Below are 15,503 nucleotides of genomic sequence, written 5' to 3'. Positions count from 1 at the left end.
CTGTTTTACATGTAATATTGGCAAAGCATCAGTACACACAATACTAGGCTACTAAAGAAATAATAAAATAAAGTGCCAATAATGTTAATACAAATTATAATCACAACATAAAAGGAATTAGAATCAAACATTAAATTAACTTAGTACATGTCAATTTAAATGTTAGAATACACCACAGTGTTTAAATTAATATGGTTGATGAATAGGGATACTTTTCCAGCCATCATTGAGTGCTTTAATGCAAAATCTGTCACATTTGTTGTGTGATTGTCGCTAAATGTATTTAGTAATCATTCAAATAATAATATACAAAATCTGATAACAAAAATGCCAGAATTCTTGATAGAAAGGGACCATATGTTTCATTGCTCGTTGTGAAACGGATAGACAGCGTAAGTTTTTGACAATGCTCCGCCCCTCGAGTGGCGGTTGGCCAAACGAATCAGCAGAAGGCTTTGTGATTGGTTCAACCACCTGTCAATCACGCGAGATCTCTTCAGGCGTGTGGTAGCTGTGAACACATCATTTTGCCGTGCAGTGATCAGACCGAGGGAGAGATCAGCGCAGACATCACCGCGCAAACACACCACGCTTGTGAATTTTTGCATGTCAGGAGCGGAGGATCCTGTCGCCGGTCAACGGCCGTTTTCCATCTTGTATTCATAACGCATAAATCAGCGGCATGTGGAATTGTATCAGGATTAGGAATTGGCTCCCAATCGCGTGCCTGCTGTTAATGATATGGACGAAGGTGAGAGCGCTGATTGTTTCTAGTATTGCAGATCGATTTAATTGCCATAGCAGTGATCAGCAGGCAAAAGTTGATGGGTGTGGGCTGACGATTTCAATGAATTTTGGCCAAAGTAATCGAAATTCGAATTACGCAGCCACAATGTGTTCATGCATTTGGAAATGTCAGGAGATTGAAATAAATGTTACTTGCACCCCGTCATCTAAAATAGCTGTTTCCAGCCTCTGTAACGTTACAGTTTTGCAAAATTTTAGACTGATTATCTGGAGACTTCAAAGCACAAGCGCACGCAACACATTCCCTCAAATAATATTAGGCTTCCTCAGTTTGGCAAATCCGATCTGCATTTCAATAATAAGCAACCTGTATTATGGCTACTATGTTTATTTAATTTTGTATTTCATTCTAATATTATTTTTAGGTGTCCCAGTCCTCTGGCTATTTTGAGCTGCAGTTGATTGCTGTAGAAAATGTAAACGGTGAGTTGTGGGACGGAGAATGTTGCGACGGCACGCGGAACTCTCAAGACCAGCGCTGCGAACGGGACGAGTGCGATACATACTTTAAAGTGTGTCTGAAGGAGTACCAATCTGAAGTCACCACCACTGGGCCGTGCACCTTTGGCTCTGGATCTACTGACGTTCTCGGTGGAAATACATTTTCTTTTAAGACTGCAAAGAACAACCCCAGCAAAGCGAGCGATGTGGGAAAGATCATCATCCCCTTTCACTTCGCCTGGCCGGTAAGTGCGCGTCTCTGCGCGAGCTATAATACTAACGCGCCGCGGTGAGCTGTCACTGTTCGGAAGTTGAGTGCACTATTGTTACTGTGATGACAGGGTCCCTTTTTTAAATCGTGGGCGTGTAAGGCTGCTGTGTCCTAACGATTTTTGTGTAGAAAAAGGTTAAAATGGTTAAGAACGATTATCTTTAGTGTATTTCAGTTGCTGTGCGTGTTTGAAACTGGCTGCTATAAGGTGCATTTAAGGTGACACGCATTTCTTAAAGAGATAGTTCACTCATAAATCCAAATTCTGTCTTGTACTCACGATGTTTCAAACCTGTATGACTTATTCGCTTTCCTTGGAGCACAAAAGGAGATGTTAAACGGAATCCACTTGCATTGTAAGTGAATGGGGACTGTCATCCTTCTAACGGAAAGTCAGATTTGGAAACCTATATCATGCGTAGCTGGTTGTGTCTCATTTTTGGGCAGCACAGGCGCGAGAATAACGTTGACTAGGTAGGCAGCTTAATAGGTTCTGACTTTTTTTTTAATTCAGTTGGCTTCGAGTGAAGCGAATGTTTCTCAAAGATTCTAGTGTAACGTTCTAGATATTCAAATATGACGCGCAATCCAGCGGCAGCTGCATTTTCCCGTTATTGTGGTGTTACTGGTTTTTGTGAATTTGTTAAAACGCTCTTTTGTAGCTTATAATAAAGTTTGTAGCTTATCATCTACAAAAATGTACCACACCAAGCAAAGTTGCCGCTTAAACTCGATAGTTACTGCTCTTTTTCTTAGGGCAAACATGGAGTGTTGTAACGCGTTTCAACGTGGTTCCTTATAAAACTTTGATATTCCAAAATTATTATAATTATGTTTATTATTTGCTTCAAACTAGTTGAAACATTTATTAAAATAATCACAGATCTAGATGTGACAATATATATTTTTTAACTTGCATGACAACTTAGCCTAACAAATGCTCTACATCAAATAGCCTACATCTGTACAGCTCTAATAAATTACTTTAGAATCACATCTTCAAACAATGTGAAAAGCGTCTAGATTTTTAATCAGTTTATATATTTGTTATTAGTGGCTAATATTGTACTTTTATATTAGTTAATACACAATAACTAGTAACTGTGGGATTTTAGTGGAAATATAGTTACCATGGCAATTAGTTGTAAGAGTAGCCTTGTACTACTTGCAGCTCCCTTGTGTTGATATGTGAAAAAGTTATCATGTGTCTCTTCAGACACGCAGGCACATTACTGATGCTGATATCAGGTAGCAAATCGCTGCAATGTTTTATGCATTTCTGTGTCACACCCGCAAACAACAAAAAAGAGATGTCATGTAGTACTGACTGTCAGCTTTGGACGGCAGCCCAGTTAGACACACACTCACCTAGCAGACCCCTAAACTAACCCTCCCGTAGGCATAAAAAAAATGTCCCCCCCCCCCCCCCCCAACCAAATACACAAACACTCAACCGTTCAAGTTAATGTGTAACATGCTATCAAACTGACCCTTTCGGGGCCGCCTTTGATGCTACACCTGCTTCTCTTCTGACCACTGCTTTAAATTTCACCTAGATATGTCCCTGTATAACTCTGATCACATGATGTGTTGTTGTAGATCTGTGTCTGAATGCCTGTGATTGAGTTTGAATTTCAAATGCTGTGTATTTGCAGTTTCTTAGTGTCTCATGGATGCTAATAAAATTGCCAGAGGAATGTGTTCTTGAGTGCCTGTGAATTCGGACATCTGTTTGATGTGCTCGGTGTAACCTCATCTAGAGTGCATTGAATAAAGATATCTAGCACCTCACCCGGAGGCTTGGAGATTGAGTCCGCCACCTGTCGGAGGTGCAGGTTTTTTTTTTTTTCAGCCTATCTCTGGTTTGTTTGTCAAGATTTCAGAGATTGGTTTTGGTGAAGCAGTTGCTTTGATTGTTTGCTTATTATTAGTATCGATATAGGTTTCATGGAGTTAAAGATTGATTTTCAGATTTTTTTTCAATCAAATTTATTTGATTTTATAAGTAGGGTGTATTCACACCAGGAAAGTCCGCTAGTTCACTTGCTTGGGTCTGGACCAAAAAAAAATAAAAATTAATTTGGTGTGGTTCGCTTTCACACTGCCCTTTTTCCAAGTGAATCAGAAATTGTAAACAAAACCACACGTGTGCCAAGGTCATGCTTTTATTGGTTCATTCATTCAACTGAACCAGAGTTCGTTTGGAACCAGACCGAGACCACCTCTTCAGTTGGGTCTCGGTACGGTTGTTTGTTCCACACCCGAGTGCAATTCTGGATTCACACCTGGTTAAAAGATCCGTATCAAGGGGGAAAACTAACTTGAGTCTGATTAAATAAGATCTGACAAGAATACTCCCTTAGTCTTATTTATTTTTTTAATGCAGACTTTGAGCCAGTAGGTTAGTATGATCCTCATCTGTTAGGTCTAGTCCCTTGCAGTTTTGTAACATAGATTTGAGTTACAGTTTTAGTGAATGTGTAACTCCAGCGTAAGAGATTGAGAGACAGTAAAGAGCCTCTCTGGTGGCACACAGTGAATGTTGATGATAGAGACAGCAGCTGTATCCATCCGTCAGAGTGGAGGACCACTACGCTTCAAGGTTAAATGGCAGCGTCAGCCACACCTGATTAGGAGCTTGCTGGCCAGTTGCTAGGAGACCGTTACATGGGCCTTTAGTAAACAATTATCTATTGCCCTTCGAGTTCCCTTCCCCCTTAACTGGTCTTTCAGCGGAGCCACTCGTTCTCATCTCACCTGGGAAAGAAGTGCTAGAGCCTCTCAACTGATTACACTATTGACTGTGTAATTAGCCAGTCACAGCTGGCTTTGTCTCCCGTCAACAAAAAGCAGTAATTGTCCAGTTCAGCATCAGAGCAGGTGGCTGTTGATTGGGACTAATTATAGATCACCCCCCCCCCCAAGGCCTCAAAATGAAATGTCCAAGTAAGCAGTGTCCATCGTTTTTTTTTTTTCATCTTTTATGGTGGTTGACCAGAAGTCACGGTAAAGTCGTGGGTGGGATGGTATCACATTTTTGCATTCTACCTGTTTTTGGACATGACTAGTTGACTTGTGACAAATCTCTAGATCAAATAAACGAGTCAAGGCAGAGTAGCTTTCGTTTTAACTGGCTGGACTATTCACAGTCATCTTCAGTGGTTTGTGATGTTACAGGAAGTACCAGTATTGATTCCTGTCTCTCCATGGAGATCAGCTGGGGTGATTCACCAGGAAGTTGGATCATGAAGAATCTCTAGCTGGATGTGAGACTCTCTCTCCTTCCCTTCCTGACCCTGAAATAGCTTTTTGTTCTGCCACCACAATAAACATGTTCTTTTCTTGTGACCTGGGGCAGAGCATGGCTTTCTGTACCCATGTCTTCCCATTAAATGAAGGGAAAGGCTGCATTTTCCCTCTCCTGAATGCAGCAGTCATGATAGAGGTATTTTTAGCAGCAGAGAGACCGGACCAATTAAGAGGTGATGTGCCTGAGGTGACTTTATGAAGGAACCTTTTATTATACAATACCGGATGAGAGAGGCTGTCTCTGGTTATGTTGCATTTTGTGAACCCGGACAGTTTTCCCGCCTAGTATTGACCATGTTTAATTGTAAAATAGCTATTTTACAGGGGACGGGGATTTCGAAACAATGATATATAGAGAGAGACCGTTTGGACTCTTTGTGAAGCGTATCAGCCAGGCACTTCCTACTCTATCACTCCCACATGATGGACTCTATAAACCCATGAAAACAGTCTATTAAGAAGGGCCTCTGCCAAAATGCTGTTAATCGATTAATGACTAAAATGCTTGGAGAAAAAAAAAACACTTCTTGGTAACATGATTGTGAGGGTAGGGTTCTGAAAAGGGTTAAAGTGATGGTTCACCCAAAAATGAAAATATTGTAAATATAAAATCTGTAATTATTTACTCGCCCTCATGTCGTTCCAAACCCATAAAACCTTTCAAATTAAGATATTTTGGATACTTGGATACTTTCTGGCTCTTCATAGACAACAATGCAAATGACACATTCAAGGCCCAAAAAGGTAGTAAGTACATCATTAAAATAGTCCATTTGAGAAGAAATTGTCGAATCAAGTCATTATTTTTGCTTCATAACATCACGGTTGCATCACTGCAAAAATTACAATTTTTAGGTGAACTATCTTTTTAAGGCCTAGGTATACCAACTACGATAACTTTAACTATAAAGTTTTAACAGTCCTTCTAATTCTATAAGAATAGAGAAGTCCACACCACAGCTATCATGATAATGCAATGTCATATAAATCACTTTCCTCCCCCAGGTGATACACTATAAAAACATCAACAGACAATCAGAATCCACTTGACTTCAAATAGCTCGAGCATTTAAAATGGCAGATGGCAACTGCAGATTGTGCTTAAGATACACAGAATGTTTTTGTCACCATATATTTCCTATTTTTTCTTTATAATGAACATTCTTAGTGTGAATGAGCCTTTAGGCCTGGCATCAGGATGGGAGAACTGAAGAAAAAAGCACTCTTCTTTGTGCAGTACTTCAGCTAAATGTACCTAAGTAAGCATGTCAGTGCTTTTAGAGTATGTTGAGATCTTGAGCGGCACCCTCATGAAGAGTGCAAGATAAACAGGTTCCCAACAGAAGAGCTTCCATGTACCGAGCCACCAGTTGTGGACATGATTGTATGAAGAAGTGCAGTTATAATGGACTTTCTGTCTCCCCTGAGAAGGGTCATAGAAAACATGGGGTCCTTTCAGAATTGGGCGTTAGCGAGCTTAACCCTGACGACCCTTCCCAATAACACTGGAAGCCAGTGTGTGGGTTAGAGAGAGAACCATTTCTATTGTTAGCCCTTGGTGCTCAACTAATTGTTTTCAACTACCCATGATGCTCTACCTCCCTGGTACTAGGTTTCTCATTTGCTTCAGCACAATTTCACAAATGACAGCGTTTTTTTTTTAATACCAGCTGTATGAATAATGTTCAGGGGGAAACTGATTGTTTTTGCTGTGTTGGTATACATGGATGTGGCGTGTGTGACTAATGCATGTGCATTTTCCTGTGCGACCTAGTAGGCTAATGAATTGTGAGCAGGTGTGCTGCAGTAATTAAAGTGCATTACCGCGCAGCAAGTTTATTTCCCGCTTGACCTCTGACCTTGTTCAAAATAACAATGATTGTAATAGAGTTGTAGCCCATGTGGCCATAACAGCACTCTATTAGCTTGCTATACTGCAACTAGGGCTTTTGAGTGAGAAGTGAAGCTGCTTAGCAATGGCTGTGCCGTTTTAACTAGATGCTGAAACCGGAGTAAATCGTCAGTACTGTAACTGGACAAGACCGACAGGGAGACAACTGGCTTGTCAGATGGTTTGATGATGAGTTAGCAGTCTAGGGTGTCAAATGGCCGCCTCACTGTAGTAACCGAGGGGCTGTGCTGCTTGCCAAATGGGAGGTTGCCCATGAGCAGTTTATGGAATATTGTCATTCCATATTGGGGTTATAATGGCAGTGTAGGAACAGCTATCAGGTAGAAGAGTTTCACAGATGTAGTTGATGTGTTCCCATACATTTTTTGGAAGCCTACTTTAGATTAGTATGGCCGGAATAATGTGTCATACATGGTTTGGAAGGATTTAGAGCTGTGAGAATTGATCCAGGCTGGTGTCTTTGGGAGATCTGTAAGCTGTGCCCACTGGGATATGGCAGCTTTCAACCTCACAGCCTGTTTCTGGTGCTGCCAAGCAGCCATGCTAGTCTCAGTTTCTACAAATGCTGCAGTTAAACCTTCTCTGAAATTGAGACGATCTGAAAGATCGACGTGTGTACTGGTGATTGATATGTAATTAGCCTTTTTGATAACTATACTCTACAATACTATACTATACCTCTTAAAATTTGTAATTTTATGCTATTTTTACAGTCAAAGTATACAAGTTTATTCTAATTCCAGTGCTCGAGTCTTTTTATCCAAAGAATAAGGCAAACATTATCAGGTTATATGGTAGGCTTGATTTTTCAAATAGGATTGATACAGTGTGATTATCTGTGATTTAACTTGAATTTGTCATGAAACGAGTGACTACATAGTGGGCATTGTATTGTACCTTTTAAACGACTTGTTATACACAATTTTTTTTTTACCTCCAAAGATTAAATATCAAACACTTTCTGTAGTTTCCTTGTTTTGTCTGTAATTTCTGTAGGACACCTTGTTCTCAGGGTTAGTAAGATAACTCATACACACCATTGCTTATGTTTCTGTATGTAACTCTTTCTTTCTGTGTGTGTGTGTGTGTTTGCGGTCACTGCTGTCCCTTCCTGCTTAATTAGCACCCAGAGGGGAGGAGTTTGTTGTATTGTCATTGCTAATGATCTTGTTGGCATAGCAGCGGAATGCTAAATGGGCCGTGTGTGTACACACTCACCCAGAGTGTGCCCTTCGTTGGCCAAATCTGCAGCGATAAGCACCATGCAAGCATAATTCTGCATCTTGCTTGGTGTTCCTGCCTTTCAGACTCACCGAACTCTCGTCCGACTCGCTTTATTGATAATGGAGTCTCATGGGTATGCAAGGGTAACTAGACGCATTGTACTCTATGATGGTGCTTTATTATTGTGTCTGTAAGAACTTAACCCCCGTTTGGGAGTTTGCTGAAAGAGGGGAGGTTACCGAGCACAGAATATAATTTACTGGCTCTAGGGTCCAGAGTGCACGTCGGGCTGCATCTTCCTGTCCTCCCAGGGCTATAATACTGCTTAAACAAAGCTATTGTTGGCTTTTGTGCTCTGGAAGCCTGGCGGAAAATGACAATTGACTGATTCGAAACAAGTCGTGTCATATGGACTAGTTGTGTGGAGAGGTCACTGCTGCAGTGGATTTCTGGAATGGAATAGCCATGGATTGCTCATCCAAAGTTGGGTTGCTGATGAGGATTGATGGGAAAGACCATTCACATTGGCATCTGGAAGAGGGACTTACAAAGAAATCCCTTTTCAGCTTAACCTTTTCGGTTGGGGCTGAAGGAAGGGTTTTCGACAAGGGTGGGAAAGACTTTCCACATTGTTCTCAGAATGAGAGACCATCAAAGTCACCTAGAATCCCTCTTGAGCGACAGGTTGGGTTAGGGTGTTCCTCCAGGTATTTCCCTAGCAATTTTTTTCCAGCCATTTTCTTTGATCCTATCCCCTCCCCACCCTGCTCTCCTGTCATTACCCAGATCCAAAGAGCTGTTTCCTTTGGTTTAATTAGACTCCAAGCTCAATGTTGTTTTCCTCAGGGAGTTGTTGTGGCTGGTCTTGTGAGAAAGCTGGATACTTGGGACAAAAAAGGGGTTGTGGGTTTAGAATTTAAGATGGATGTGTGATCTATATAGGGATGACAGAATAGGAGAGGGCGAGGAAAAAGCACAAATGGAATGACCTGGTCACCCCCTGTCTGCAGTTTGGCCGAGACCCCTGTGTATTGGTGATGGAGCAGGGGACACCTTTCTCTTGTGAGTGATTGATTACAGAGCTGGCTTTTCAACCTTCTCTTCCCACCACTGAGGACATAATGTGGACCCCGCGAGGTGACTGGACCTCCCCGACACCCCCGATCACTCCCCGACCAAGTCTAGACTTGTTTGACACAAACATGACCTTGTCATGTTGGGGTGGGTGACAGCCATCATCACATCGCTCATTGCCTGTTCTAAAAGACCGATGAAAACAAAGTGTCCTCATTTGTGATCAAACCTGTGCTGCAGGACCCTGGGGAAGAAGTTGCACCGTCTTGATGAGTTGATCTGCTCTGAATGTACCGTACTTCCTAAAGGGGACAGGTGTGCTGAATTTATCAAAGGGGGTTGGCTTTTTGATTTATGTCCACCTTTTTTCATATATTGATGAACACATTGTTTTTAGGTTTTTTAGATGTCCTGTTTCTTCAGTTGTATGATTTCCTGCAATTTTTTAATTGTTGGAAATTGTATAGATGAACACATAAATTATTAATAAAAGAAACAAGTAGGCCTATACATATTTTTTTTTTCTCTCTAAATACAAATACAACACTAAAGACTATAATAAATCCTTTCAAAGCAGTCATCAGATGTTAAATTCATTTTTATTTGTTGTTTGAAAATAAATGTGTGTTGGCAGTGTGTGTACACATCTACCCAATAATGATAATAATCAACCCAGTGCTTTTTATTTAATCCCTAAAAATGATATCCCTTATTCAAATCAGGCCGTTCTCATCTTCTAGTCTGTGTGAATCATTTGTGATCCAGCTTCACTTACAGCAGAAGTGAGTATAAGGGGATTTTTTTTAGCAATCTTTGCCATCACTTTTCCTAATAACGTGCTAGTTAGCAAGTCTAAAGCGGCGTGTTTGAAAAAGCCATGTAAAATGAATGTAAGTCCAACTTTTAAAAAAGATGTCTCAAGACTTTATGGCATTTTTTTTCTTCATCCCACTGCATCTCATGTTTTTAAATAAAGAAAGTAGCCTACTTTTTGTAACTGGGTTTCAGTCTTTTGTATTATACATACATTCATGGAGCCGTTTTTCTTTTTTTTCTTTTTTTTTTTATTGTTTAAGCAACTTTAATAATTATATATGGTTCATAAACATTTTTTTAAACCTTATGCACTTTATTTTCAAAGATAGTAGTGTTATTTTATTACACTTTAAAGAAAAATGCATAATATTTTGTGCGATGAAAATTGATTTCATCATCATGTTGAGCTAATTCAATATGTCAAAATTTTCCTATTGCGTCACAAAATCTTGAAAACATGCTCTGCTCCAAAAACATCCGTTAGTTTTGGGAAACTGATAACAAAAAAGCCTTTCAGTGTCCTTTAATTGGCCCGGTGGTGTCTTACATTTTGTGGTAATTGATGGTTGTGGTCTGTGTTGTCCACTGCCCCTTCACCCTCAGTTTGGCCCAAATCTCTGTGTCAGTCAACAATTCAGCTATAAAAAATGGGATTAACAATACTAGATTAATGGAGATTATATGATGTGGTCGCTTGCTATGGAATGAATAAATGACCTGCGGGTCCCCTGAGGACAATCAAAGTCTGACACAGAACTTGTGCGACTGGTGCTCAGACTTTGAGTGACAGGTTTAGTGTGTGTGTGTGTGTGTGTATGTGAACATGCACATGAATATAGTGTATTAAACATAGCAAAATGTTGGTTTCAAAAATAACTAGTCATAGGTAGCTACCTAGTTCAGGTGTAAAAGCCCTGTATAATTATGCCAGTTTCAGATTTACCAGACCTTGATCACTTGCGTTTCTCAAGAAGTGTTCACATAAAACAAGTGTTTGCATGCAAAAACAGATCCCAAAGGAAGAAGATGAAGAGGTCTCAGTTTGAGCTTTTAAAAATTTGACTATAGTTAAAACTGTTATGTTGTGACACAAAAAAAAGTGTGGGATGTGATGCAATTCCTTAAGACATCTGAATGTGAAAACGTTCTAACAGCTAAACCTAATAGCCATAGGTTATATATTTGGTTGTTGAACCGCTCTGACCCTAGTAATGTGTTGGTCTGCAGAGAGGGTGTGGATGATATCTTCCTGCAAGGTCAGACAAGGGAAGTTTGCCTCTCTCTGCAGTTCCTTTTCCAAAAGCAGATGAGGAAATGAAGTACTGGTTTTCTCACCGAGGTCACAGAGGAACAGAGACCTTTTTTTTTTTTTCTTTTTGCGGTTTCTCTGTTGATTTCTTTTGGACTCCTTCAGTGTCGCATGTCAGACCCATTTTTCTTTCTTGCCCTTGTTCACTCTCTTTGTAGGGTATTGACATGGCGCTGAAGGCTTCGCTACTTTAGATAAGGCGTGTGAAAGCACTCAGACTCGCACTTGCTGTCAGCTGGACGTCTCTTGTACGTGACTGACGGTGGAAAACACTTCACCTTTTAAGCAAGAAGATCCTGACATCATCCTGTCATGTAATAATAGTTTGGTTAAAGTTAAAATTCTTTAATGTAATAATTTGTCTGCGGTCAGTAGGTCCTTGTGTGCGACTGCGTCAGAGTGTTGCAGCTGATTGCGTGTGTGCGCCGCTGCCAATTGAAACTGCGGCTTGGAGCCTTTTGAAGCTGATGAGAAGCCTGATGAAAGGTCTCCAGGGTCATTCTTAGCCTCTCTCACTTCAGCCCCCTCTTATTTCAGCCCTGCCCCTCTTTAAACTGCCCCGTCCACTGACTGTGGGAATTTGCACCTGTGGCTCCCTCCACCACAATCCCACTAGCCACCCACCTACTTAAACACACACACACAAACACACTTGGGGTGTTTACAGGCTTAACGTCCTAACATGAGTGTTTTTGATCGCTCGAAGGTTTGCTTGTGATGCGTAGCCTCCTAAGTACATACCAGCCTGGCAGCCTGTGTTAGCTTGTTCACAGTCCACTATAAATATCATTGATATCAGCAAAAGTAGTCCACGATAAGGAGGGAAGGAGTTTGTTTGGGTGAGTTTGTGTCACCGTTGCGTGTTAGGCCACTTCTAGGGGTCAAGAGGGTGTGTGTGTGTGGTCAGAGGAATGTTCTTGGAGTGTCACAAGACTCAGGTTGATGGTGTCTTGCAGTGATGGGTTTTAGATGAAGGTCTTTGTTCATTGGTCACCTCCCCCACTAGTCTTTATCCGCATCTAGCCCTTTGGGCAGCTGTCACATAATCCAGCTAATCAGAGGCAGAGTGTGTGGGAACAGGACCGTCCCCGTGTTACCGCGTTTCTTTCCCTCTCACGCGCGCACACCCTGACATTCTGACCTTTCTCTGTGGGTGCGCGCATGCCATGCTCCGCTACTCTTGACCGCATGTGAGCGGCCAACCGGATCAATCCAGCATATTAATTTACTGATGGAGCTTTGGACTAAATCCACGTGTACAGATAAGCATGCGCACACAAACACACGCATTTCGTGTGTTCCACACAGATGCTTGCTACCACTAGACCCCACTAATATGCTCTCTCACAGTGGCTGTCCCCAGTGTTGGGGGATGGGAGGAGAGGTCAGAAGCCCTGCAGCATGATCCACGTTCATGTCAAATAATCCATCTTTTTAAGACGCATCTGTTGTACGTCTGCATGGATATGTGGCCCACCCACTCCCACTGCAACCCATCCAGACAGACCTGGTGCTGCCGCTAATCCCTGACTGCATCTACCAGCCCACAGCCCCCAACCTCTCAAACCACGCCGTCTGGCTCCTTCCTTCTCACTCCACCTCTGGAGATGAATGAGATCTGTGCCTAAATCGATCAGGTCAACTCGTTTTTTTTTACAACTTTGTTGTTTAACATGTGAGCATACAGCCATTAATCGTTTTCACAATGCATTCTGAGAATTTCTAGCAAGCATATGTTTTAAAGTCCACACCATATCTATAAAAACAGGTAACACTGTAGAGACCCTTTCACACTGCACGTTGGTCCCGGAAAATTGCTGGAACATTGCTGGATTGCTTTCTGTGTGAATATAAACACACCTAGTTGGGTTTGGGGACATAGTAACATTGCCGGGTTCAGTTCCGGGTTCAGTGCCTAGTAGGGGTGTAACGGGTCACTAAATTCACGGTTCGGTTCGATACGATACACTGATGTCACGGTTCGGCCCGAGCACTTTGGAAAGGAGGAGAAAGCGGCGCGAATAGCGTTTTCCACGAGTTTTTAGGCACGATATGTGAACGGCCCCTAAGGCGCTCGCTCACTCAGCACTCGCTGAAGGCTCGTTGCAAAATGTCTAATGCATTTAACAGACCAGAAATAGAAGATCCTCCAATAACCAACAGGTCTGGTGTTTGGGTGCACTTTGGATTCCCTGTAAGCTATAATGGTGATGACAGAATGAATGGTAAATAGTAAGGCCTCATATCCGCGGTTATAACATAAATGTAACGTAAATGAAGCCTACCAATCGCCGCGGTGATGTCTTTTGTCCTGTTTGAGTCACTTGAAAATGTCTGTCTAAATGCTGCGGGGATAGTTTGTTGTGTGTATGTTTCTCCTTTTTTTCGTCTTTTCCCAGATACTGACACAATAAGATGATGTCGGCGTAAATGAGTTGACAAGTATTCTTGCTGGTGTTTTTTTTTTTTTTTTTTTTTTTTTTTGTATTCCCGCTGCTGTGCCCTAACTTATTATGGGTGTTAACATACTTCATATATTTATATAAATGATATTTTGGAAAATCATTGCATTGCAACGCAGTTTGTGCAAGTCCAGAACAGAGAGTTGCAATAAGGCAAAAGACGTCCGCTTACCGATCGCGTAAAGGGCAAAGTATATTTCCACCATGCGCGGACCGTCACCATTACGTTATTTTCATTCCTAACCTGTATGAGTTGCTTTCTTATGTTGAACCTAAAAGAAGGTATTTTAAAGATTACTGCTAATCAAACAGTTGGTGGTTCCCGTTGACTTCCATAGAAGGAAAATAAATACTATGGAAGTCAGGTTTGGAACCACATGTGGGTTAGAAAATGATGAAAGAACTTTCATTTTTGGGTGAAATATCCCTTTAAGTGCTAAAACTGGTGTCCTGTACCTAGTGTCAGGAGTGAGAAGATGGTGTGAATAAACTTGTCTCTAAAGGAAACGCATCAGTTAAATTAGGCCTACTGTTTTCCTCATTTGAAGATGTCCTGCTTCAGTGGCCTGTTTTTTCAGTGTCCATTTTAGATGTACTCTCAGATATCAGACGGCAATCGAGAATGTTTCCAGATTTAATTTGAACATTCAAGGTGTGGCTGAAAATCTCTCCCTCCCTTCTAGGGGTGCTCCGATCACGATCGGTCGATCGTTAATGCGCATCTCGTCAACCGAGATGATGCGCCAAAAAACGCTGAAAATGAAGTGGATTTGCGCATCTTCTCTATTAACAACGGCTCTGTGTAGTAACAGCTGCTCTATGTGAAATCACGCACCTGATGGAATTAACCGCTGATTAGAGAATCGGCTTTACTGACGAGATGCGCATAACGATCGGCCGATCGTGATCGGAGCACCCTTACTCCCTTCCTGTCGTGTGTAACGTTACTCAACTATTATAAATGCTGCCCGCTGTCATGAGAGAGGACTTTGATTGTACTTTAGGATCTCTGTCATTTCTTTAGTGCTGTTTGCTAAGTCAAACATCAATATTTCTGTTGCTCATACTTGAGGTTAGGGATTTGAATAAACCTCTTACACTCTTCATTATATTTATATTTAACATTTAGCAGACGCTTTAAATCCAAAGCGCATTAAAACTAATGCTATTACTTTCCTTATTTATTTATTTACACCCCCACCCACCACCATCACCTTAAAGATGATAAAACATATTTGGAACATATCTTGAGGTTGGGACCTTTTGACCAGGATAGTTTTGTGTGTGTGTGTGTGTGTGTGTGTGTGTGTGTGTGTTCTCTCTTCAGTAGCATTTTAACATTTCATCTCAAAAAGATATTCTGTCTCTTTCTCCCTCAGCGATCCTACACACTCATCCTGGAAGCCTGGGACTGGGATAACTCCACTCAGAACAGTGAGTATTCCTCTTTAACTGCTATATTATTTACTGCTGCAGGCTGCTGTATATGGAGTGAAAATGATGCTGCATATATACACAAAAAAATAAAGTTTTGCAAAAGAAAATAAAGTTTTGAGAAAAATAAATATATACGCAAAATGCTATTGAATAAAAGGAAACGATCCACTCGCAAGCCTCTACTCATCATGACAGTACCTGGATCAGTGAGCTGAGTCTCGGGCCGTTGATGTCACTTCCAGGGAGGCATGCTGTACATGCCCCCGTCCCTTGACTCCACCGCCAAGTCAAAACAGTGCCACAAAGCGAGACGCACATAAAAGTGAAGCGCAAAGGAAAAACGGTATCACAAACTCAAACTAGACTGACACGCAAAATAAAAGCAGCGTTGCAAATAAATTAATAGATATAACCATTGAAAATATGTATTGCAAAATCATT

General features: G+C 41.3%; 1 protein-coding gene across 1 annotated transcript; it reads left to right on the top strand.

Annotated features, from left to right (window-relative positions):
- The first annotated feature begins 511 nt into the window (after nucleotides 1-511).
- jag2b (jagged canonical Notch ligand 2b) lies at nucleotides 512-15,277 on the top strand. Its single transcript, XM_026195130.1, has 3 exons — nucleotides 512-751; nucleotides 1,173-1,493; nucleotides 15,005-15,277. Exons 1-3 carry the CDS (start codon nucleotides 683-685, stop codon nucleotides 15,170-15,172), a joined length of 558 nt encoding a protein of 185 aa, XP_026050915.1. The 5' UTR covers nucleotides 512-682; the 3' UTR covers nucleotides 15,173-15,277.
- Nucleotides 15,278-15,503: the final 226 nt, after the last annotated feature.

The sequence above is a fragment of the Carassius auratus genome, chromosome 20 (assembly GCF_003368295.1).
Source record: "Carassius auratus strain Wakin chromosome 20, ASM336829v1, whole genome shotgun sequence".
NCBI classification, from domain to species: Eukaryota; Metazoa; Chordata; class Actinopteri; order Cypriniformes; family Cyprinidae; genus Carassius; species Carassius auratus.
This window is presented reverse-complemented; position numbering and strand designations above follow the sequence as displayed.